The sequence below is a fragment of the Ptychodera flava genome, chromosome 14 (assembly GCF_041260155.1).
Source record: "Ptychodera flava strain L36383 chromosome 14, AS_Pfla_20210202, whole genome shotgun sequence".
NCBI classification, from domain to species: domain Eukaryota; kingdom Metazoa; phylum Hemichordata; class Enteropneusta; family Ptychoderidae; genus Ptychodera; species Ptychodera flava.
Genome location: NC_091941.1, coordinates 412,265 through 438,579, shown reverse-complemented (window position 1 = coordinate 438,579; position 26,315 = coordinate 412,265). Strand labels below are relative to the sequence as shown.

Here is a 26,315-nt window from a genome sequence, read left to right as displayed (position 1 = left end):
CTAGCTCCCCTCCTCGATCGACAGATCTTCCAGAGTCTACTTAATACCCCGCTTTCTAGTTTCTTCAGGGGATGGGGGGGATGGGGCGACGGGTTGCGCAACCTCAGCTGGGAAATGCCGCTACATATGAATAAAAAGAAGACAAATACAGTAATTTTCATGTGTATTCTACAAAAAGAAACCTTAACACAGCGTCTTCGATCAATCGCTGGCAGTATTACAAGGTACTTTGAACTACTTTATACCACTGTGAGCAGCTACATAGAAGTCGGTCTTGAGTTTATAGTACTGTAGGGAGGGTTTTCAGTTGTGTGTCGATTTACCATCCATGTTTACTGTTATTTGGAAGTTTACGATCAAACATGTACGACAGAGGTGGGTAAGGGGGTCCCGAGCAGGAGTTGGCTCGAGAATACAGAAATTTTAAGTTTTGAGTTGAATTTTTACCTTTTTATGTCACTGCTGCTGAAACATTTGGGTAGCTTTGAAGTAAATGAAGTGTCCAGAAATTAAACATTAAAATATCTTAAACGTGTTTGGGACAGACAGCTTTGAATCAAGGACAAGAATTGGGGATGCCAGGAACACGTACCCCTCCCTTCCTGATGCTGAAACTTTCAAGTTGAAAATGGTGTGACTTGGTGCACGGTCCCTTTTGTGAAGAGACCGTGTTTGATGCTATATAAAACACTTGGTTATTTTCAAATCTGACCTATTGCCTAACCACGACTTTTACATGTAAAACTGTGCAGAAAGCATACATGATATACCAATTCAAACTCTCCAAGTGTCATGTTGTGAGAGAGACATATTACTGCAATATGTCCAATAATCATTTTCATTCAAGGTAATATATTACCAGGCCCATGGGACATTTGTGCTTTACGACCATCCTGAACCACTGATAGTTAGTGGTGTCCGGAATGGGTAAGCGTACCCTGCTAGCATGCTACACCCGTCAGGATTCTAAACTTTATAATTGTCTATATATTGTATTATGAAGTGATAGTGTATATGAATCACTGTAATAAACTGTAGGCCTAATAAGTCAAAGCCGGGAATGTTGTCGCTAATCATTTGAGTGACCGAAGTGTCGTATTTGGTCACAACGTCGTCATATAGACCGTAGAACTTTTTGAAAGTCCTCACTAGTCTTTTTGGTGTGTATCCCTGTCTTTGATAGTCCTTAAATGAAAGAGATAAGTTTTTGTACATTTTAACTTCAGATGATAAGCTGTCTCTTATGAAATATATTACAAACACTATCTTTCCCCTAGCAGCTACAGGTAAAGACATAGACAACAACGTTTTATGCAATGTTTAGTTTTGTTCTTGCTATACCCCACTTTCCGAAGTATGTTGTTATGCAATAAAGTGATTGAAAGTGATTGATTGATTGATTGATTGATTGTCTCACTACTTTTGATGACAATTTGCTGTGTCTCATTTGAAAATCAGCGTAGGAATCACAAGCTATACAATATCTGAGAAGTTGAGACACGTATACACCATAAGCAGGTGCAGACGGAAAATTGCTTAACAAGTGGGGATAATTTATAATTTCAAAATCGAAATCGCCCCTTTTGTCATACAGCTTAGTATGTAGCCCATTAGCTCGCCCATTAGTACCCATTTGTAGGAACAGATCAAGATATGAAGCTGAGTTCTTACCCTCGGTTGTTTCTTTAATTTCCAACTCATCAGGATAAATATGATGTAAGTAATTTGATATGTCGGTTTGCATGTAGATGCATGTGTCTTTGACGATCATGTAGTTGTAAAACTATGAATACGTTGGGTCAAGGGGTCTAACCCCTCCGGAAACCCTTGGAAAATTATGAATTTTCATGATACTCGCGTGATCCCCTGTTCGTTTATTAGGGAGCATTCACTTATTATGACTGAGGGTGGGCCGGAAAATTCTTCCTGTGCATCAGTCAATATAAGAGAACCCCACCCCTTGCCCCCCCCAAATTGATGACCTCCCTTCTAAGATGACAAAAATTTCATGACCCGCTCCCCCCTCATTGCTTTAGTAAGTATTGATCCAATTTTGAATGATAACACTGGATATTACCGATGTATAGATAATACATAAGTGGAAAGATTTTTTCCAAGATTCTGCTCACCTATTGCTCCTCTTCCAGAACTTGTATACACTTTATACTGTGTCTCGGAAGGTTCAAAGAGTTCTCCATCACTTGTGCTACTGCCAATTTCATGGATTATAACATCAGCATCCTCTTCCTCGGCAAAAAGCTCTGAGTCCAATCACTGTCAGTTTCCAAATAATTTATGATATTCCTCTGAGTTTCCATGTTTTTTTTTCTCACAGGCGCTCGTGGGCTTGGTAGTCTGCTAGATCGAGCAATTTTCTGCTCGATCTATGTTTTTTCTGTTCTCTCCTGAGTACATCACAGGTAACTGCTTTGATTTTGTCTTATTTGTTCCCTTATGTTGATAGATTGTGATGAATAAAAATATTTGTTTAGACTGGCCCCAGTCGCTTGGCTTTTCTCGGCAGCAGTTACTGGCTTGTGTAGGCCATTGCGTTCACCCAACGATCTATGCGACAACTCACTTCTGATGTGATCAGTCTGCTGCTCCGTTTTTATTTTATATTTATATTCCCACAGACTTGGAGAAAGTCTATAGTATTTGTTCAGTTCTTGTACATATAATGTACATATCTTCAAGATGTACTTCTCGACAGGCATTAAAGCAAAACCTACATGGCCATTTCCGTGATCCCTTCTTGGACCACATATCCTACCAGTATTCCTGTTGACATACGTCTGCTTGGTTGATTGAAAATTCTGTAAACATTCTAGCACATTTCTACCGGGCCTCACTTCCAAGATAAATTGTGCATTTTCACAGAGATGCATTTTTACAGAGGAATATGTTGCAATTTGAATCCCATCATACCGCCCAAAATGCCGGGAAGGTCATTGGGATGAGGGTGGGGTCAAATAGCCAGTTTATAGGCCCAGGTGAGGTGCTCCTGGGAGTGATCAAGGACATGCTCCCTAGTGGAATGTGCTGCCTATAAATACCATAATGCTATCTGAAGGCTGAGGATACTTTACTATATCTAGTATCCATATACAATAATGTTTAAGAGTTATAATACAAAAAGGTATAGGCCTATTATGTACTTCTTTCTTATCGCTAAGGCTGCGTTCACAAATAGCGTTGGGGGGGAGGGGGCTGGAGGAATCGCGATTGAAATCTTATTCTTTTTCAGATACCCCCCTCGATATCCTCAAAAATTTCAAGTCCCCCCGTCTATACGACCCAAAGTTTTCAAGTCCCCCCCCCAAAAAAAAAAATCACATAGCCGCACATTTATTAGGGATGCCTACAAAGAAAAATAAACATGTATTTGGCAGTTCTGCTTGCAGATGTTCAACACTATTTGTTATAAGCAGTTTTAAAATCATATTCCTAAGGCAAGTTCTAAATTGATTCATATTTAAACAGATCAGTGAACTTTTTGAATTTATCAGTCAAAGCCGACTTGAGCTAATCCAACTCTGGCCATGCCAATGGCACCTGCTGAAGAGCACACAAAATGGCAATCATAAGAGAGTATGCAAATTGTGAATTCCTGCTGACATTAAATGCTTATAAGTTTTACAAAATTGACAATACTGGAAGGTTAAAATATTTCATCAAATAAACGTTTCAATCTCTAGAAGTTTTGGTGTAATAATGGTAAATTTGGAAACATTAAAATGATTCCATTTAGTCACACATTTCTTTATTTAAGTTAAAGTCTTTTTACTTTTGAAATTTAGAAAATTTAGAATGGTGACCTCCATCTTTTTTCTTTAATATCTGGTTATTCTCATATGCTAGAATTCAAAACTCCCTGATAACTTTCAAGTCTCCTGGTCTTCCATGTGTTGCTTTCTGGCCTGATCTTATATACTACAGAACCTGTGACGATGACCCTTGACCCGAGTGCGATAGATACTCGCACGCCCTAGCACCGCTGCGATAGATAGCCAGCATCGCATGCACGTAAGGGAGCCGTCATTATCTACAGCCGGGGGTCGGAGGAATTTAATCGGAAACTCTGAAATTTCGAGTAACCCCACTGCCAACCATGATGAATTTGAGTATCCCCTCTCTCTGACACAGACATTTTGACTGACCCCCCACTTGGAAAAGTTAAATATCAATATATGTATTCGTAAAATTTACAAAAATACAACAAAAGTAACGACCTTTCGAATCCAGCTGTACCCTGCTAGATTATCATCGGTTATTTCATGACGGTTGAAAAAGGCGAAAGTACAAAACAAAATTCAAAGTCCCAACAAAATGTCGATATAAAAGCTCACACTATATCAAGTATTAAACCATATAGTATTTGTTTACTTTGAATGGATATCATGACAGGGTTTTCACTAAGATATCTGACAGGGCAGAATTTGAAAATACAGATGGGAGAACAAGCGGGAGGCTCTTGCATGGAAAAATTTGAGAAATTTATGTGTGCAATGCTGCAGTCTGGTGCAGTCTGAGAGGTGGTATCAATTTGTATTGTTACTAAGTAAAACTGTTAGAACACCCAAAGGGAGAGAGTGCGAGAGGGAGGTGTCCCCCTTCGCATTGAAAATTTTGAGATATTGATGCGTGAAATGGTGCAATCTGAGAGGTGTTTCAATTCACCTTGCACCAAAAATTGAGTAACCTCCCTTCTTTCTCTCCACATTTTGAGCAACCCCCTTCTAGCCTTCAATTTTTTTGAGTGACCCCCTCACATTCCTCCGACCCCCAGGCTGTAAATAATGACGGCTCCCTAATCATTGCCTTTTCTCAGCAAAAGGCTGATAGGAATTGTTCGTTGCTCTCAGCGAGCTCAATTTACAAGAAGACAAGCCTGTATAGCCAATGCAAGACGTTCAGGTGACAGATAATAAATATACTTTTATTTGGATTTGAAGTGAAAGACTACAGAGAATGAAATCATGCAGAGAATCATTTTTGTTTCCAAGAATATTTTTTGAACACTGAAACTGCTTTTTGACGGGATGGATACTTATAAAAATCAAGTGACCCCCCGTCCCTGTGCTGTTTGAAAAATACATGACCCCCTTGCAGTTTTCAAATTTAAGGTGCCCCCCCCCCTCCGGATTTTGCTGGCCCACCCCGGCCGTAATAACTGGACGTTCCCTGACTTTTGAGTAACCCCTTTACTTTTCATCATTTTTGAGTGATTGCTTCCCTTTCCTTCAATCCCTTGTTGTCAATAAGGTACGTGTCTGACAGACAATGCGAAGCTAAGGCGGAACATAGCACGTTTCTCATTAGCCTGCATGTCAGTTCTTGTCTCAGGTCATGAGCTTATATTTACCACACGTAGGCCCTACATTGAATAGTTCCGATGTCGTACATACGAAACGATAATCCTGAGCGTCCCTATACAACAACGGTGCGGTAGGCAAAAGCCAGTGCCTGCGATTTCAAGGACAGCAAAGCTGATGCTGTAAGTGTTGCGATCCTCTCCGGGGTACAGACTCAATGTCAATGGTTAAAAGAATTTTTGAGCTATTGTTTTAGGGTATTTAAGATAAAGAAAACCCAGGCACAATAAAAGGTTACTTTTGCTGACACAAAGCAATCTTAGTTTGTGGAATGTTATGTTGTTAGCGGAATGTTAGAATAAGTACCGAAAGAATGTGTGTGGGTTTACAGCGTGGGTGCATTGTAATAGATGCACCGGCCAGCGTACACGTGTATCGTTGAATGCACTACCTTTTTGCGGGCTAGTAAAGCGGTGCATGAACCGGTCCACATGCTAGTCTCGCACATTGCGAGAGTATGCAAAATTGTGACGTCACTACCTCCGTGCAGAGCTCGACGAAGAAGAAGAGGAAGCGTGTCTTCCTGGTTTTAAAAAGTAAGATTTCAGCAGTAACGTGGTATCCATGGAACTTTCGGAGTGACTAGTCTGCGATAGGAAAACAGAAGAAAGAACAGAACATTTTCTAAGGCTAACCGAGAGGTAAAAGGTGAGCTTTCCCATAGTCAACACAACACTGTGGGCTGGGGCGGTTTTGATGGTAGACAAGGTATACGAGACCTGTGTGTGACCGTGTATTACTAGATAATATATCTACGTTCGTCGACTTTGTTATCCGCTGTTAGTCATGTTTCGTGTGATCGGCATGTTTTACCGAGAGCATGCTATTGCCCGTCAATTCGCCTGTCGTTTGTGATCTTGCATCGGTCCAATACGTACAGTTAGTATTCCGTGACCCCAATACGTACACACTCACAGCCAGTCACACATACGTACTCACTCAGGTTCGTGCAACTACTTCGAACTTGCTCGTCCTCTAAAAACAACGAAAACGACGTCAATATCGTGACGCTAAGCTTTCATGTTTCCATTTTGCGACAGTTTCAGCAGTTAGTTTGAGCCTCGGCTCTGAAGATGTCAACTGAAGCGCAGGTTGTTAAAGAAGGCTGGGTTCAAAAACGAGGTAAGTGAAATTGGTTCGGATTGGTGTAGATTTTTTTGAGAAACCGAAAGCATCCGCAAAGGATGTAATGTTCTGGGCTGTACTTCCGGTTTTTATCATTTTCAAGTAGATGTTTTTTTCTGTCTCTATTAAGTCATGCATGTTATTTTCCATCTTTTCAAACCAACTGTCAAACATGGTAAAGTGAATAGTACTCCTCAGAATTGGAATCATATGTGTATTGCACAATGTTGACATCCACAGGATTTACTCAGTGTTTTGTTTTATGACCTGACAACATTTAAGATGCATGTAGAATAACGGCAATGTGAATGCAGTGGTCTAGAATACAAATTTATGTGTTTAAATGGCATTAATATTCACTACTGGTATTTTGCAGATGTCGCTGAAGCAATACATGAGAAACTTTAAAAAACACAAAATTCTTAAAGTGAAAGCATTGATTGCAAATGTTTGCAGAAAGTAGACATCTTTTGTCGTATGCACTCATTGACATTTTGGTTGAACAGAGGACATTAGTCCTTCGACAATTTGGTCTAAAGATGTAGCATGGCGCTGGCATAGAAATAAGATACATGATTAAATTGCGCAGGGGAGAAATGTCAAGAATTTACATTTACTAACCAGTGTTCTTTATTTAGATCTCAGGTCTTGGCAAAACTACCCAAGACATCAAAAATGCTGAGACAGACATTCTCTGTATCTCGTCTCAGCTCTTTGAATCTTTCCGATCTAATATGTTTATCTCATCCCTGAGCCATACAGTCCATTGTCATCAGATATGTGTGCCACCCACATACTTCTTGTCTGGTCACATGAGTCTTATAGCATGGTGTTTGTGTGATTTTCATTTTCAGAGACTTTTTTTCACCAAGTATTTTTGGATGGAAATAAAGGTTATTGATATGTGCAGGCATGAATTATTCCAAATTGCATTATTTTTTTCATTGTTTCTGACTTGATACTCTTTCAAGTTTCATAGTGACAGTTGTTAGCCTTTCAAACAAAATTGGCCAAGAAGCTGTATGTGAATATTTGTGCATTGTGTTAACACAAAAATGCCAGTGGGATGTTAACCAGCTTTTCTCTGACAAAAATTATGTGAAGTTTTCCAAATTATGTCAGCTATTCAGCAGGGTTGGGTCATTGTGAAGAGAACAAGCTGTCAACATGGAAAGACCTAGTCATGTCAATAGAGGAATAACACTGCACTCTTTCTCGGAAGATTCTTGTCATTGATGTATAATTTATTTCCAGTGGAATTGACTTGTGACCTTCCAACTACTGTAAGCACTGTGCTGAGTCATCCTGATTTTCAGTGTCCAGAAATGTTTCATTTATTAATTTTGGATTTATTGCAAATTGCTTGATAAAATGAATTGTGTACCAATGGGTTTCATGGAAATATTTTGGTAATGTTTTCCATATCATGTCATTATAAATTGGCTATCCCACCAAGTCTTCATACCTGCAATACTTTATTTGCTGCCCTACAGTAATCACAATGAGAGGTTTATCTGTTAGCTACATTTTGGTGAAGAAAGATAATGCAATGTAGGTGTGGAGTGTCATGGCAACAAAGCTTTGACAGGGGTACTGAATGATTGAACACTGTCATCAGTTGATATGCAAATATATAACAGGTTATCCGTTGCTCAGAGCTACTTTGGAAGTGATAATGAAACTGTTAACTTCAGGGGAGCCAATGATTGAGAAGCAATGTTAATAATGCACAAAAATAATGACCATCAACTGCCATTGATGCATGTGACTTCGCGAAAGTCCATCCTGTGAAGACTTAGCCATCACTGTATGGTTAACTTTCCAGCATGTCATGGGATTCAGGAACAGCTTTTTGAAATGAAAGTGCTAGATTTGACAGGACTATAACTAAGCCTTAGGGGTTGGAGCATTGTATTCTGTAAACTCCATGACCTTGACATCCTTAACTGATGAGAAGAACCAGGAACTACATAAACAAGTGTCAGTCTGGTTTCTGGGGTCAGAGTAAATCAATCAGTCATGAAGAAAAATCAGTTGTGACTATTCCATTTACACCCAAGTAAATATGGTATTACCCCAAAGAGTTGCAAAGTTTTTTTAATATTCAAAACAGGGAAATTTATTTCAGAATGCAATGATTGCCATTATGATTGCCTTACAGTATGTATGTCTGGTGCTCATATTTTCAAAGGATCTGTTTCTACTTCATATCAGCAGAGGGGTTGATATAAAACAGCTATTGAGTGTAGATATTGAACTCCAAACATTATCTATGTGAGGGAACGTCTTAGGTATAGCTGTGTGAATAACATAAACTGAAATTGTAGTTGCTGGTCAAGTTGAATGTTAAAGTGGCATTATCTTTTCGTAACATGTTTTCCACATGTAATTTTAATACCGATGTATTTGAAATCACACTTTTGTGTGGATCTTGTAAAATCAATGAAAAACTATTGATATTGGCAGAGAAGTTTGCATTTTGATGACCCATTGAATTTCAAGTTCCGAAGATTGGACATTCAGTGGCACTTTGTAATCTGAGCTAGGGAGTATGGACATGCTATAAAATGCAGTGAGCTTCCGGTGTGCTTCTTGTTGACTCCCTAACATGGTATCAATCAGTACATGCAGTATGGGGACATGCTTTCACAGAGCATGTCCACTCAAAATATGAAACAAACTGGCAGCATTTTGTGGTTGTGCTATAAACTTATGTTTATTTCTTCAACTTTGCATGACCTGGGCATTATTTTAGGGTCAAATATCGACTGTTTGGTATAGTAGTAAGAACGTTACCAAAAAGGACAATTCCACTGTCAAGTTGTCTTTGTTTTTCAGTGCAGCACATTGCCAAACCATGCGTCTTTGACGGCACATGAAACACATTACAGATTGAAGCTTCTGAAGTTTAGGGTGAAGTGGTCTCAGTGCATGTCGTTTCCCCACTTTACTTATCTACATATCTGAAAATTGCAGGTACCCTTAGTATCATCCAACCTTGATGCATTTGAAACAATGTTACCATCTTGTGTATGTCTGTCTCAATTCATTTCTCCTCTGTTTCATTTGATTGCTTCCCGGGATTGATCCCTTGCAACAACACTATACTATATTATTATCTGATATCACGTGCATACATTATCATGGTTCTTGAACGTCAAGCAGGTATCAAAATAATGGTAATCTTTTTTAGCTTTTTTAAAATTCATTTGTAACATTTTGCTATTTTCAAAGTTATATATAGGAGTGTCTCATCTGCATTGTCACAAAACTGTAGGTCTGCATCTGTACTGAAGAGATTTAGTCCGTGGCAATTTGTCCCAGTGAACTGAAAGGCATTTTGATTGTTGTGAAGTTTTCATGAAATGTACACAAGGTAGACCAATGCAGTGAATGAATATCAAGTGTTGGCCTAATCCCTGGGATTTGAATTTACTGCTTTAAAAATGTACTCATTCATCGTACGTTACTTGTTTTTTGTTTTGTAACATGCCTCATATCATGTGTATCATTCTAAGTAAAAGTGATTCATCTGAGAGTCCATCTTGCTTTGATCACTTGCTAATGATTGAACTCAATTTCAATGATTTTTTAGCAAACGTAAGCTGCTATGGATCTTACAGTTTCTGGATTTGATTGATCACTTTTAGCAACTCGGTCACAATATGCCCAATCAAAATTAATTGAAGCTTTTTCAACACCTAGTTTTGTTACTATCCTGATGTTTTCAGGTGTGTAGCAGGAACCCAGGTATGAAACAGTCAAGGTCATGGCTGACTGAAATTATTTAACGGACTTTGGTTTGATAAATTTCTGAAAAATATATCAATGCCATTGCTTTTGTTAAGGACAGTAAGCAGGCAAATGTTACGGGGGGTTTCCCAGTCATTTTACTGGGGTTCCCCTTGGTATATCAATGCAATCAGATAAGGAGAGAGCAGAAATGTTAACAGTTACCAGGGTTCCCAAATCATTTACCAGTGTTCCCCAACCTTAGCAAAAACACTGAATACTCATACCAGCCATGTAGGCTAGTCGTTACTGAGGCAGATGGGACTCTTTTGTATTTGACTGATAAAATCTTTCATTGCTTTTAAAATTTTAAGCATTTTAAGAAGTTTGCCTTTTATTACTGTCAGAAGGTATTATTGTGTGTAGTTAGCATGAATCTATCAAAATTTTCTGTGTTAAGCCACATAACATAATCTTGTTATTACAATACACAAAGTGGAACAAAATATCCTAAATTGAAATGACAGCTATTGTTGCATATGGATACAAGACTATGCAAAGTGTTTACACCACTTGAATTTAAAAACAGAAGTATTTTGATTTTTGCACTCAGTAAATCAAATTCGTAGTAGTTCTGGCAAACGTCAAATCATCATGAATAATTTTCTGACTGCATCACAATGTTCCTGAACAACTTGTAATGTGAACAAAATTATCATATACAAATTCTGTGTGTTGCCATTTATTCTGTTGTTATTTATTGGCCTTTAAACATAAATGTGACTCTTGTCATATCATCCAAGCAGTACTGTGTAAAATCCTTGAGACTATTTGACTCTGAAGTTGCAAGATAAAGAGTCTCCAGGTTGTAAATTAATTCCTTCAATGAAGTGAGAGACTGTCTGAGTAGTGAATTCTCTGGTGTCATGTGGATTTTCAATGCCATTCCAAGGTTAATAATCTCTGTTGTTTGTTGTTTTCAGTTAGTTTTGTGTAAACACAGGAGGGAAGTTTCTAAAGGAATTTCAGACAGACAAGGAAGTAAATAGAATCCTTGTTTCATGTATCAAATACAGGACATACTGAATGTTTGCTATTTTTAAATACAGTCTGAATATTGATCACTTAAATGACCTTAATTGGCTTTTAACACAATTGAATGTGGTTCCACTAAATTGCCGTGAATAGACTTTGTGATGGACAAAGAGAGATAGAGGTGTTTTCAGTCTTAGTTGACCAACAGCAGGGCAGGGGTTAAAGGTTAGATCTCATGCTTGACCTGTTTGTATGTATCCAGCCATTGGCAGGATAAGTCTGCATGAATGCTAGTTGACAGAATGATCTCACTATAAGACTGTAGTCTTCAATGCAGAAGGTGTTAAACAAATGAAATATTTGTTGGCAAAGATGATGGATCTTGTTGGTGGTGGTGTTGTTGTTTATTTTTACTTGCTTCAAGTTGAAAACAATTCTGAAAGGAAATAACCGTTATGATTTCAAATCTTTATAATATCATAGAGATACATATACTCAACTAGTACATGTTACACGTAATTAACTTGGATCAAGCTATGGAAACCAATGATTTTCATAACAACAAATTGAACAATACATTTTTTCAGAGACTCCTCTCAAAATTTGACGGACATTTAAGCCGTCAGATGTCAAAACCTTTTTTTGTCCATGAGGATATCCAACTTCAAAGCAGTGTAATTCCCATTTTTACCATTTAAGATGTACAGATAATTGAACTTGTTCAGTGCCTTTTGGATTCAAAACCATATGCCGTGTACTGTGTTGTTTGGTGTATTGTTTTGATAAAAGGTAATCATTCCTTTCTTTTACCTTTCACCCCCTTTTCCAAGTACACAAGTCCACACTCACCATTGAAAACAATTGAGATGAGCCAAATCATGATGCAGAACAGGTGTTCATTAATTACTTTGTTGCTTGATCAAAATGGTCGACTTAGTAACAAGAGTTTGCTGGAATATTAAAACATAGCTGAGGCTTGTCTTACCATTTGTACAAAGAAATAAAGTTATTCAAATTTTAGTAAAATCTCAATTGCAGAATGTGTTACCTAATAGTTTTACCCTTAGAGTTTTCCTGCATTTGAAAATCATTAGTTTTGCTGAAGTTGAAGAATGTATGAAAGACTGCTTTTATGATTTCTAATATCCCAAAAAGATTGATGCCTTATCAGCACCTAGGGGAATTTGATGATATTTTACATCTATGTAAAGTTGAATTTTGATAAATGAATGTACTTTGCCCAGAATATTTCCAAAACAAATAATCTAAAAGATAGGAAGTGTACTTTTCATTCATATATTTCAAAAATAAACATCCATTTTGAGAATTGATTTGTATTGAATGGATGACATATGGAATCAAATAAATTTGAAGGAGATAAATTTGAACAGGTAGTTCATTGAAATTTTTTTAAAGTTTCAACAACTTCAACCTGGGGATAATGAATTGTAATTTCTCAGGAGATAGAAAGTGAAGTGACTTGAAACAGAGTCAGTGAAACTACAACTGTCATTAGTGACTGGAAAAAAGATTGCATCAATTGAAAAAAAGCAGCCCCTATGTACTAGTATCTATGCAGACTGGCTTGTTGTAAGATGCTATTGTAAGTAATTGGTATAGTTTTACAGCCGGAATATAGATAGTAACGTTAATGTTTGAAAATATTCCTAGTCAGGATAATAATAATAATGGTCAACTAAATGCCATTTCTATTTGATAACCAATTTACTGTCTTTAAGGCTTAATGTGTTTATCAGTCCGGGTCAGCTCCAAAATTGGAGCGCTATACCATAATATTTTCCCCTCTCATTAGCCAATCAGCGGCCAGCGCGCCATCAGTAAAAATTGTATTTCCTGGCAACCTCCACATGCGTCCTTTGTTACGTACGCCATACTGTGTCGAACTCCCGCGCCGTATTCTGTCATAATGTCGAACAGTTGTGTGGCCACTCTGTCAAAACACAATTTCAAAATCGCGTACCAGTTTTATTCTGGCTAAGACAACCAAACCCCATATATCGCTGTGATTCCTAGACTCTGGCTTGAAGTCCTGCGAGATATAAATCGTGTACCTACACAGATCGTTCAGAATACCCCATTTGTGTCGGAGATGGCAGCGATACAAATTCTACCGTATGGGGAACAGTTGTGTGGCCACTCTGTCAACACATTTTCAAAATCGCGTACCATTTTTAGTCTGCGTTTGACAACTACAAAACAGGTATCGTTCAAAGCTCTGACATTGCTCTTCTTTCTTGCAAAATGTTATACGCGTACCTACACAAATAACCTTTATAGCAGTATTTCTAATAGAGATGACGAACATCCACAAAATGATTCTCGGTACTTGAGCGAAATCGATAAACTTGGGGTAGAAATGAATCGTCAATATTCGAATATTTGTTCACTAATCGGACTCCTTGTTGGACATGATCTTCTGCAGAACACGTGGATTATGTTGACTGTCGAAATTCGTCGAAATTCACAAGACAGGGGCTTAATAAGCGGCCCAAAACTGCCGATCACACTTGGTGGGTAATTTGTGACACAGCGTGACCCGTACTTTATTAATGATGTAATCTGGTCGATGATTGGCTGAATGCCGGAATACATTATCATAATGAGTCTCCAATTTGGAGCTGACCCGGACTGTTTATAGTTTGTAATGAAAGGTAATGTTGGTTTTGTTGTGGTCAATCAGTATGGGTTTATATCAAAACGGTGGATTATTTATATCTTCTCTCTGTCCGTCCCATGTTTTTGTCTTTTTCAAGGTATTTGTTGACTCAGTTTATTCCAACTACATTAACACTTCCAAATAATAAACACCCACATCATTTATGTTTAGTTATGAGCTCCTACATGGTTGTCCAGGAATTTTGACTGGTATTGATTGTAAAATTTTTTTCATGCTTGCTTGTCTCAATCCAAAGTCAAACTTCGGCATATTTTACTGAGAAACAATGGACTCAATTGTGAGAACTTCATGAACATAGCGTTTGCAGCGATAGACCTGCGCCAATAGCTATGTATGTAAATGATGTCTTGATTGAGATGTATTGCATTTGTTCATGCCAATTGTGTCCTTGGAATTATTAGATTTTTCAAAGAGGTTTTCATGTAGGTTGTAAAAGATCGACAGTTTCATTATGGCTTTGAAACTTCAGGTTCTGCAAAGAATTAGTTGGTATAAACCTTGCTTATTGTTGTACATGAATCATATATGCTTGGAGCATTGTACAGCTGGTATTGATAAAGCTTGAGTGATACCAGTGGAAATTGTCAATGGAATAAACATTTTTCCCCATTTATGAAATTAGGTATGACTAGCAAATCTGTACCTTCATAACCTAGAAAACAATATTATAGTTAACAACGAGAACACAAATCAGAGAATTGGATCCTGAACTAACTTATCCAGAGTGTCATATACATGTACATGTTACATGTATTGTTCAGTGTGAACAACAATATTATGAAAATTGATCATGAAAACTTTTCATCTAACTGAATATTATTGAACTTTATCAGAGAGATAGCTCATTATATACTGATGATTTAGCTCATTATAATAGATAGATTGTTTTGCTGTGGAGAGTGGTATTCTTTTCAAGGTTTTCAGAAATAATGTCGTATCCATGATGTAGCTGATTGATTTCAACTTTCTGCCTGTTGCTGATGAGTTCATTATATTTTACTGTTGTAAATACAGAGATGTAAGAAACATTGATGCTAATCTTTCGGTGAATTGTTTTTAATACTGCTTTGCAGTCATTACCTTTTTCAATGGTCACAACTTCAGCAATACCTGTACATACTAACATTTCTGTCATCCAGAGGCTGTTCCAGAGTACTGTAAAACATGTCTTTTTAGCTACATGTAGCACACTCTTTTTGCTTACAGATTTAATATGATGCAGCTAATTCAAACATTTTCTTAGATATTGGTCAAAGTATCTTGTCAGCTATATTAAGAAGCATCAATTAAAATTGCCATTTCACTGAAAAAGAATACAGCTAATTCAAAGTGTTTTACTTTATACTGTACATGTGTATGAAGATACCATAAAGTGGTGGTACTTTTCTGCACTGGTTGAAGAGTAAATTCTGTGATACATATAATAGTGACAATAACCATTCTCATCAAATATCAGAGATTTGTTACCAGTTATTTCACCCTGTCTGGATCACTAGTTATGTGAAGGATTGATGGGTTGGTGTTGACAGACAAAGATCTTGAGAAAACACACGTGTCCACCTCCATTCAAGAGTGACATTCAATTAGTAATATGCCTGACAGAAAAAAGTCACAGCTTTATACATGTCCATGAATCTATGTACATGCATATGTACGTATACGTATAGATTGAAGTTTGGAATGGCTATTTTTTGTCAGAGCTTTGATAATACACTGGTGCCATGTGAGACATCTGATTCACCCATTTAGTTCATATGTACGAAGATAGAGTCCGTGCCATATGAGATATTTGATGTGCCCACTCAACACTGCACACATATGTGAAGGTAACATTCAGGTGTGGGCGTTGGTATCATATGTAAAGATAACATGTAGGAAGAGATGGAATCACTTTTGTGTTTTTAATAGTGCCATTCAGATATGGTTAAATAAATATTGTAATTTTACCATGTATAACAGTCTATTGTGAATCCTCTACTGGTATGATTCAGTGTTTAGGTAAATGCAGATATTTCATGGAGTCATTATCTAGGCTTTATCAATCCAATGCAAAGTACAAGTTTTCCTCTGTAATTAAAATAATCAAGATATCTTGATTAGACACTGTCGTTGTCAACATTATGATACTGTAGTGAAACTTTGTCTGTTAAAATCGCAACAGTTTCAGATCGTGAACGAAACACAGTTGTGGCCATGATTTGCTAGGATATTTTTGGTGATAGAGCTTTGCTTCAGAACTGTGCAGAACATGTTTTTGATGAAGTGATAATAGTGTATGGAATTGATGATCTGAAGTGCATGATACAAACACATGTACACCTATACATGTACCTAAGTAAATAATCAATTCAGTCTCCTGTAGCTCATCTCATTATTGACATCTTTCCCCTCTATGTTGCCACAAAATATATATCTCTCTTTGGTCCACAACTTGTTTGAAAGAGTGCACATCTAGCAAAGTGAGTGGTTGGCATAACTGCTCCTGTACCTACAGGAATAACTTCCAAGTTGAACACATTTAATTCACCATTAAACTAATGGATTTATATCTGTCAATACTTCATTATTTCTATAGTTGAACCCATCAAAATATTAAAAGAAGATTGAAAAACATGTTTGTTATTTACGAGCATTCATCACTCACTCATCACTACATTATGATGTTTACTGTATGTTCAACCCACACCAAGTGCCTTTCTTGGAGTATTACGCTTTCAGGCTCAGTCAGGGAGAAAAATTTTGTTTACAACTTGTAAACATTACACTTCCCAATCAGCCCAAAATAGCAGCTTTTAGACTATTTCAGATTATCAGAAAACAAAGGAATCCTGGTAAATAATTGATGACAGTTGTTGAATCTTAAAGTACGTCCAATTGAAGAATGTTTTTGTCACAATGTCAGTATTCAGAGGGTGTAACCGATTACTCTATAGATAGTTATTACTTCATGTTGTCTGCTTTCATTCTTGTATTTTAAATTTGAGAGTGAAAAGAATGAGGAAGGCCTTGAAAAAATTGTGTCCATGTAATGTGCAAGTCATCTGTTAACAATGTTATACAGTATGTATAGCTATTGTTATTTACTACCAAGGTACAATGAAGAGTTGTGAAAACAAACTGGAAGTGGAATAGAAAGGTGCTTTACACCTGAACTGAGCATTTTCCCCTGTCATATTTTGTTCTTGTTCTGTTTGACTCTTAAAATGTGAAAAGTTGTTAACCCTTTGAGTGCTGTAATTTTTCCCATCAAAATTTATTGCCATATTTTACCAATTTTCATAAATTTTACTGAATTTTTTTGATAATTTTGGACCAAATGGACATCTATTTTCATTGGCTACAGTTATTTATCAAAACTTTGGCAAAAATCTGAGAAAAATTGACTAAGGTATATTTTTTAAAGGGGAGAAAAATTGACGTGGGCGCTCAAAGGGTTAAATTGGTATGTTTTAGCTTGATCAAATACCATATATTTAATTCTAATAATTAAAGAATATTGTAATATAGTAGTCCCAAGCAAAGAGGAAGGTGAATAAAATAAGAATTTCGCATTAGTTTTGTTATAGAATAAACGTATGTTGTGTTATATGTAGAATACAATTCCTATGTGCTATAAACAGACAAATTTTATTTAATCTCTGCCATTGTTGAAAATTCTTCTCATCCAGCTTGCCACTTAAAGCCCCAATAGCTGCGAATTTTATGCATTATTTTCATGATTTTATTTTCAAACCAAAGTAAGTTGGTTTGTATAAATGTGTTAACTGAAGGAGGTGTATAGAAGTATCACTGCTCGCTGATTTTGACCATGTCTACATGTTTTAACAGTCTGAATAATAAACGGGTGCCGCACTCATAAAATGGCACCCCACAAAAAAGTACAAAAAACTGTAATTCCAGACATACAAATCGTGATCATACCAGAAACAAGCATGATGCCATTGACTTAAATGCACAACACATGGAGGCCAACATTTGTTGGTGTAATCTTCATTTTCTCTGTCATATGATTAAGTTTTTGAAAATGGCGGGAAATCTAAAATGATGTTAAACGTTTGGATTTACATGCCACTTTCGACACTTGTGACAGTGTTCTACACTTTTTCAGTCTTCAATGAGTCTTATTCAAAGAAAAGTCATGGAAAACTCAGGATATTTTCAGATCGGTTTATTACACATTCGCAGCTATTGGGGCTTTAATGGTAGTGTCCGGAAAACAGTAAAGTTGTCCAGAGTACCACTTGCAGTTCTCTGAGGTAATTTACTCAGCAAGACTAAAGAAGATGGCTCACACTGAACAGTCTTACAAATCAACATTATCCTAGAGGGTCCATTTGTTTCAAAAGGAAAGATTGCACACAGTTACAAATCAACATTGTCCTAAGGGGTCAAGTTGTTTCAAAGGAAAGACAACTGTCCCCAGTGAACACTTTACAAATCATCATTATCCTAGGGGATTCAGTTGTTTCAAAAGGATACCCCATAAGGTTACATTGTTTTATAAAGATTAGGTCCACCATCTTCAGTTGTGCCACTTTGTTTTATTTTTACAACAATAGAATATCTGAAAGGGGAATATTATGTGATTTTTCAGTGAATCAGCTCACATTTAACATGTTTGAGTGGTGAATATTAATCTAACAATATCAAGGTACAACCAAAGTACTGCAAAGTATGCACAAAGACATTCATACAATATGTGTGATGTGTGGCACTAGATTGTTTTGAGTGCATACAGTGCAGTGTTTTCATAGCAGTCTGATCACTGTATATTTGACATCCATGACTGAGCCTTCTAATGGCTGGTATCTTGACCAGTTTTCTATGAGTTTAGGACACATGTTCAAACCATTGTCAGACCATGATTCCCTCTGATGGTTCATTTGAAACCATCTAAAGTGCATACAGAGGCACCTGCAAAAAAGCAATTTGCTGTGGGTGTCTGGAAATGGTCAAAGTTATGGAGTTTGTATTCTGTAAAGTGTTTTAACAAACACAAAAAATTCAGTTCTCAGTGGAACGTGTACATGTATATTAATAACAAGTACTTGAAATGAATCTTTATGATAAAAAGAGTATGAACTTGTCAGCTTTCCATGTTATTATGTGTTCTTCAATCGATGTTGCCCTGATGTGCGTTCATGAATGAGTAAGGTTGATGTTTTCTATGTTGTTGTACAGCTTTCTCTTGAAGTAGTGACTCTATTAGCTTTCAGTGCAGTGTTTTTCAGGAAATACGACTACAGTATGCTACATGACTAACGTGTAAGCTCAAATACTTTCTAATATTAGTTATCCAATGATGGTAAAATTTCTTCCTCCTTGACAAACACAGTTCCTTGTCATTACATACCCTATTACTGTCCTCAGCAAACCATATTAACATAGCAGACTCTAATTTTCTTGTTATTGGATATTTATTGGATATTTATAGAAACGAGACTGGAAGGTGTACGTTTTAATAGCATAGGTGCAATGGGGATTCATTACAACAAACATGTGTCTGACTGTACCACCACAGCCTGAAGGGAAATTAAAATGTTGATAATGCAAATTGAGTATTTTACATTTATCTCCTACAACTACATGTACCATACTCTTTGCAATCCTTCATAAAGAATACGAAGGGATAATCAGAAACAATTCTGAGTTTTGTCAGAGTAAATGGCTGTATTACCCTCCCCTGACTTAGAGATCTCTGTGTTATGAAAACAACATGTGTATATGATATCTGTTCAAGGAGACTTGTGAGATTGCAGATTGTAAACAAGTAATATCGACATTGATAATTCATAGGATATCTTGAAAGATAACCAGCAGCACAAGAAAATTTCATTTTTCAACACATTTGGCATGCAAGCAGAGAACACTACTGTTTTGCTACATTACTCTGATACAGGACATGATAGAATGATTCTGGGTAAACATCTTCATAGTGAAGACCTTGACATCTGTCTGCATTGTTCCATTGTGTCAAATTGACAAAGTGTGATAAATGTGTCCTCTTTACTATATTACCATCTATTGAAAAAAAAAATGCTGGTTGGAAGTGATAGAAAATGAGTCAGAAAACCGTGATCACGCCTCTGCCTGCATGATGTTGTTTTCATGATGTAGATATTTCTAAAATGAAAAACAAAGTAGTCTACATGTGTCGTAACTCAGTATCCTGTTTTTCTCTGCTTTGGCAGGTGAATACATCAAGAATTGGAGGCCTCGGTATTTTGTGTTGAAATCTGATGGATCTTTCATTGGGTTCAAAGAAAAGCCGCCACAAAGTGATGTCAATGATCCGCTCAACAATTTCTCTGTAGCAAGTGAGTATAGAATGATAAGCTTAACCCTTTGAATGCTGAAATTTTTCCCATCAAAATTTTAGTGCAACATTTTCCTAATTTTTGTGAATTTTTCTATAATTCTTTTGAAAATTTTGGACAAAATGGACAGCACTTTTAATAGACTCCAGTTTTTGTTCAAAATTTTGGGTAAAATCTGACAAAAAATGTTTGGACCTGAAAAAATTGTCTTGTTATATATCATAAAGGTGACAAGAACTGACTTTGGCGCTCAAAGGGTTAATCATGGATCAATTCCTAGCTCGATCTAGTCCATGGTATTATTTAAAAATATTTGCCTTATGCAAGCTACCATATTATAGAGTCTCTACAACCAGTAATGAGCAATAATATCTGTATATAAATTGTAGTCATAAATATTTATATCAATATTATAGCCAGTATTATTCATTTTATGATATTTCACTCTCACTGACTGCATGAACACATTTCTGACTACAAGTCTATAACATGTTGATGTTGGTGTCACAGACCGTACACAGAGCAATGGAAATTTTACACCAGCATAGTGTGTCCTGTCTTTGCTGCATTGCCTTCAGACAAACAGTAAGACTAGAGCCTTTGTTGGAACTCATTTATATCCCATTAGCCAGAGTACAGGGACATCCTGTCCATCTGTCAAGCTAGGAGTGTTTTCACCAATGAAACAATGTACTAAATGGCTTTATTTTCCTCCTCTGGCCACTTACTATACAACATCCTTTACACTTTTATCTCTGTCCTCATGACTCTGCCTGAGTAATTAACATATGTTGGGCAGTTCACAGTTGCTCGCTGAAACATGGTACACAGACCATGGTTTTGTTACTGTTCTTTTCTATATAAGAGCTAAAAATGTTGGTTGCTTCACTGTTCCTCTCATAAATTCTTCCCTCCCTCATGCAAATTGTTTTGTCTGTTAAGCTAATAATTGATATTGTTGCAATTAATTTGTTGTCGTCAAAACAGTCTCAGAGGGAAATGTGTAACCAAATCAAGATTAACATCTATTTGTTACCAGTAGGAGTCACCATATCTAAGTCTATGAAGACTCAGAAAGAGTTAGCCAGCTCAAAGTGTACATTTATTAATTAACATCATTCTGTTGTCATCCACAAGTTTGTATAATCCTGGCTTTCTAAAGTTCATGTATATCTTTTCTCACAAAGATAAACTACCTCTTGTGAAATTTATTTCCTACAGTTTAGTTCTCCCCAAACAGCAGCTTCATGCAGTGTTTGTTGAAGTTTCCATCTTAGATTTTTGTAATTTTTGCCTCATCCTGTAAACCACACTCCCTGAGTGTGTTGTTGAGCTATAAAGTAAAGTATTATTCTGTCAGCTTTTCATCATGGATTTTCAGATCAAATGTGTATGTTGTAAGAAGGATGCTCAGCGTTTGTTGACCGCTTTTAAAGCTTTCTAACCTCTCGTTCGTTTTAGTACCATGTTTAAGGCTGTTTTCCAATATTTTTCCCTGTTTTAGAATGTCAGTTGATGGAAACAGAAAAACCCAAGTCTAACACATTTATCATTCGATGTCTTCAATGGACAACTGTTATTGAAAGAACATTTCATGTAGAAACTCCACAACAAAGGTAACTATGGAATTTTCTTACAATGCTTATTAATGCACAGTCTTTGAATTTAAACCATGTTATTAGGTTTTTTAAACCTATATCCTTGTCAGGAGTTAGCTCTGAATTACACTATGAGATGCGGAAATACAGGAACACATGAATGGAATTTTAAGCTGATCTCTTGTTGAGTTCAGAGTTCTCAATGAGGGAATCTTGAGGGATAGGCCATCCAAGTGTTTTTGGATAAATCTATTTGTACACAACAGAGTTCATTTGCACATTATCATAATATGCAAATTAGGTATTTTTATGATAATTACAGTAGCTGCTACTCTTGTAGCTGTGAAGAACATTGTGTGTATCTCCTAATTTGCTCTGATCATACTGGTATACTCTACCAAGAGTATGGCAGACTCTTAGTAGACTAACCAATGCACAACATACTTTACTGTTGTGTGAAGATAAGAATGGACAGTGAAATTGATCTAAATGTTATCACACTTGTGTAATTGGTTTGTAAAGTTGTTTCAAAACTTGCCTTAGAAGTTGCACTGACTTGTTATAATTGCGGTGAAAATCAGAGAGCTTTTATGGACCCCTAATAAACACACACCATGGGAGTACACTTTGCGGTGCACTTCACATATGCAGAATCATATTACATTCCGTACCGCTGCCCTGAGTGTCACAGCCACAGCATTGGCAAGTCATCCTCAGAAATGAAGACGGGCACTATCCGTGTTTGGGAATAGTACGAGAACTCGACTTTGAACATATACTCGGCCATGGCCACTACTGAAATACAAGTGTGTGTTCACTTGTAGGGAAACATTTATCCCACACATAGACACTAATCAGTTCCTACCGGCCGACAGGTTTTATTGCTTTACTTCAGCAATTACAGCTGAAGCCTGCTGTGAAACAACACTATCATCCGTCTGTTCTTTGCCTCAAGTTAATTACAAGTACTGATACTGCAGCAAGTTTTGGAACAACTTTACAAACCAATTACACAAGTGTGATAACATTTGGATCAATTTCACTGTCCATTCTTATCTTCACACGACCATAATAGGAGGAGTAAAATCTAGGTGACCTTATCAAGGTCGCATAATTGTTCATGCTTCCCAACCTTGCATCATCTACTTTGCAAAGTTGATGTGCTTGCTTGATGTTCAAACAAATTATGTACCTTTGATGTGTATTTTTCTGAAATCATTTGCCTCCAGTTGTTTTTATTCTGCCAGGTTGAAAGTTCATTGAAGAACTACCAGTTGTATTGACTAAATTGCATATTTTGAAGTGTTATTGGGTAGAAAACTTAGCATTGATGGAAGCCTGGGGGAATTAAATATGAATTGTTGTTTCATTTTATGTACCAAATGAGGTGGTATTTTTTGATATAATGATGTTTTGATTTCCCTATATATATAGATATATATATATACACGTTTTCCTAATCCATGACATAAAATGATCTGGTTGTAAATATTTTTTAGCCATGCTAAACTGTTTTTTTGTCCATGAAAATCTCATGTGTGGGTGTATACCATAATTGTAAGAAAACTTGGCAAACAACAAACACAGACTAACAGGCATTGATATCAGGTAAAAAGAAACACATGCAGGAAGTATGATTGACAGTGTGTCCTCTGAAGACAGCTTGTGTGGTTTCAAGGTCAAAATTTGAAATGCAAACAAGAGAAAAGTCTGAGTAGAAAACAGAAAACCTTGAAGTTCAAGTCCCATCAAGTTTTCTTGTTTACTATACGTTGATGGGGATATCCATGGACATGATAAGCTTTCACGTACGTGATTGCCTAAACTGTCTCATACATGTATTTAGATAACTGTGTTTTGATCTGCATGACTGATAATACGATTTTATAGCTCTCCATCAGTTTTGTATCAAAAAGAAAGCAAATATTATGACTCAAAGACAGTTTTTGGGCTTGCTCAATGATTAAGCTATATTTCACAATCACTTTTCAATAAATAAATATTTAAATAAATTTTACAGTTGTGACTGCAGACATTATAAGTGGGACTTTAATTTTTATATGTGAGAGAGAGAGAGAGAGAGAGAGAGAGAGAGAGAGAGAGAGAGAGAGAGAGAGAGATCTGTTGTTAAGTTTTTAGCTACTATAGACTATAGTCTATAGAAGCTATTGGGATGGGTATCCGTCCGGCGTCCGTCGTCAGTCTGTATGTATGTATGTATGTATGTCCGTTTGTGAGGCGTCCGTCCACTCAAATATCTTGAGAACCGCAGTACTTACTGATTTGATATTTGTTGTGTAGATGAAAAATATGATTTTGAGAAACTATTTTTTTCAATTTTTTGATATTGTTGAAAATAGGCAAATTAATGCCAAAAAAGGTGTTTTTGGTAAAAAATCTTCTTCTTCATAACCGCTGGTCAGACAGCTTTGTTATTTGGTATACAGGTCCCTAGGGATAACCCAACTTAGATTTGTTCAAATTTTGATGAAATATGCAAATGTGTATTTTTAAGGAATTTTTTTGTCATTTTTGGTCAAAGTTTGACTTACATTGTATGTAATTCTTGTACTGTATAAACCCTATCAATTCACCCAGAAAAAAATAATGAATATGATTTTAAATAATTGAATTAATTAGGAAATCATCAACGCCAAAATAATTATAGTGTGGAATTATCAGAAAGTTCAACTTTTTTTGACAGTTCATAGTGAATTGAGGATTAAAACATGTAAAGGCAACTTTCCTGAATCCCAACTTTGATATATTCTGAACCACCATTTATGTTATCCTAAAGAAATTGCTCATAATAGTTTGTCATGATAGGGTGGTCAAATAAATAGAGATAGAGAAAGTTCTAATTTCCATTTATGGTTGACTTGGTAAGGATAAAATAAGATTACTTTTTGAGGAAAAAAAATAGAGTGGTCAATTAAAAGAGTGGTCAAAGTGATAGGGTTTTTATGGTAAAGCTGGGCTGTAAGATTCCTCATGTGCTATTTATAGCACTTATGCAATCTGTGTAAACAGTGCAATGAAAGTGTAACATGATTCCTTATAATGCTTTTGATGACCTTGAACTTCTTAAGTTTCAAACATTTGTCTTTTCAGTGTGCTTTCTCTGAGTACGTTCAGTCTCAACTTATTCGACAGAACTTACTCACAATGTTAATTTGAAAGTTAAAATGTGCTTGGTTAATAGGATGAAAATACTGATATTAAAAGATAATCAGCTCAAGATTCTTTATAACCTGACAGACATGCTGTTTTTTTATGACGTAAATCTTGATTTAAGCAAGTCTTGTTTACTTTAATTAGAATGTAATTAACTCTCGTTTATTTGCTATTATAGACTAATATAGTCTGATGAAATATGCAAATCTGTATTTTTACAGAATTTTTCCATTTTTGGTCAGGCCATCCTGAAATGAGCTATCAAAGATATCCACCTTCTTCATCAATACATGTGTCACAAAAGGTTATTCTCTACATAACACAGCAGAGCTCTGTCAACTGTTGAGTCGCTTGTTTTTTCAAAACTGCTGGTCAGACAGCTTTAATATTTGGTTTACATGTCCCTAGGATGACCTTAGTGAGATAATTTCATACAGTCAGGAAATACTTAATTTTGTATCCATGTCTATAGTAGCTTCAGGGACAATGGCCCTATGTTTACCATTTGTTAAAGTCATTGTTAAATGTCAATGAGTTTCTTGAAACTCTCTCCCCAGCAGATTACAAGGTTTCATTTTAAGGGGATTTGTGTTGATTTTGACAATGCTTCTCATTTCTTATATATTTCTTATATGTGAGAGAGAGAGAGAGAGAAAAGAGAGAGAGAGAGAGAGAGGAGAGAGAGAGAGAGAGGAGAGAGAGAGGAGAGAGAGAGAGAGAGAGATCTGTTGTTAAGTTTTTACCATTTGTTAAAGTCATTGTTAAATGTCAATGAGTTTCTTGAAACTATCTCCCCAGCAGATTACAAGGTTTCATTTTAAGGGGATTTGTGTTGATTTTGACAATGCTTCTCATTTCTTGTTATGACAAGCTTATAATAAATTGTTGTTATTCTGCGTCAACAATAGTTTACAGCCAAGTAAATTCACATTGATGAAATTGTTGTGGAAGATGTTCTGATAAATTGTTTTGTAGGAGTTGGAATATTTGTCAAAGCAGATTGACTTGAAGTATAAGCTGTCATCTATGCATATCATAAGGTTGTTTCAGTCTAGTCAAAGTTATCTTTTCGTGTCTCATGGCATCCTACCATGTGGCAAAAAAAATCTGTAATTTATTTGTCAGAATGTTCGCAGTGGTATAAATCATTTAAGCTTATTTAGAATCCTGTCAGCAAAAACGCTGTTTTATAAGGAGCCAACAAACAAAACATTCTAAAATGTTTAAAAATTACACAGAGACAACAGACCTGAATAAATAT

General features: G+C 36.3%; 1 protein-coding gene across 1 annotated transcript in view; it reads left to right on the top strand.

Moving 5' to 3' along the window:
- The first annotated feature begins 5,845 nt into the window (after nt 1-5,845).
- The window catches only part of LOC139148878 (RAC-gamma serine/threonine-protein kinase-like), a 31,802-nt gene continuing 11,332 nt past the window's right edge, over nt 5,846-26,315 (top strand). The window contains 4 exon segments of the mRNA XM_070720307.1: nt 5,846-6,016; nt 6,416-6,497; nt 20,157-20,282; nt 21,787-21,898. Of these exon segments, the coding sequence (XP_070576408.1) occupies nt 6,449-6,497; nt 20,157-20,282; nt 21,787-21,898 (287 nt within the window). The 5' untranslated portion in view covers nt 5,846-6,016; nt 6,416-6,448.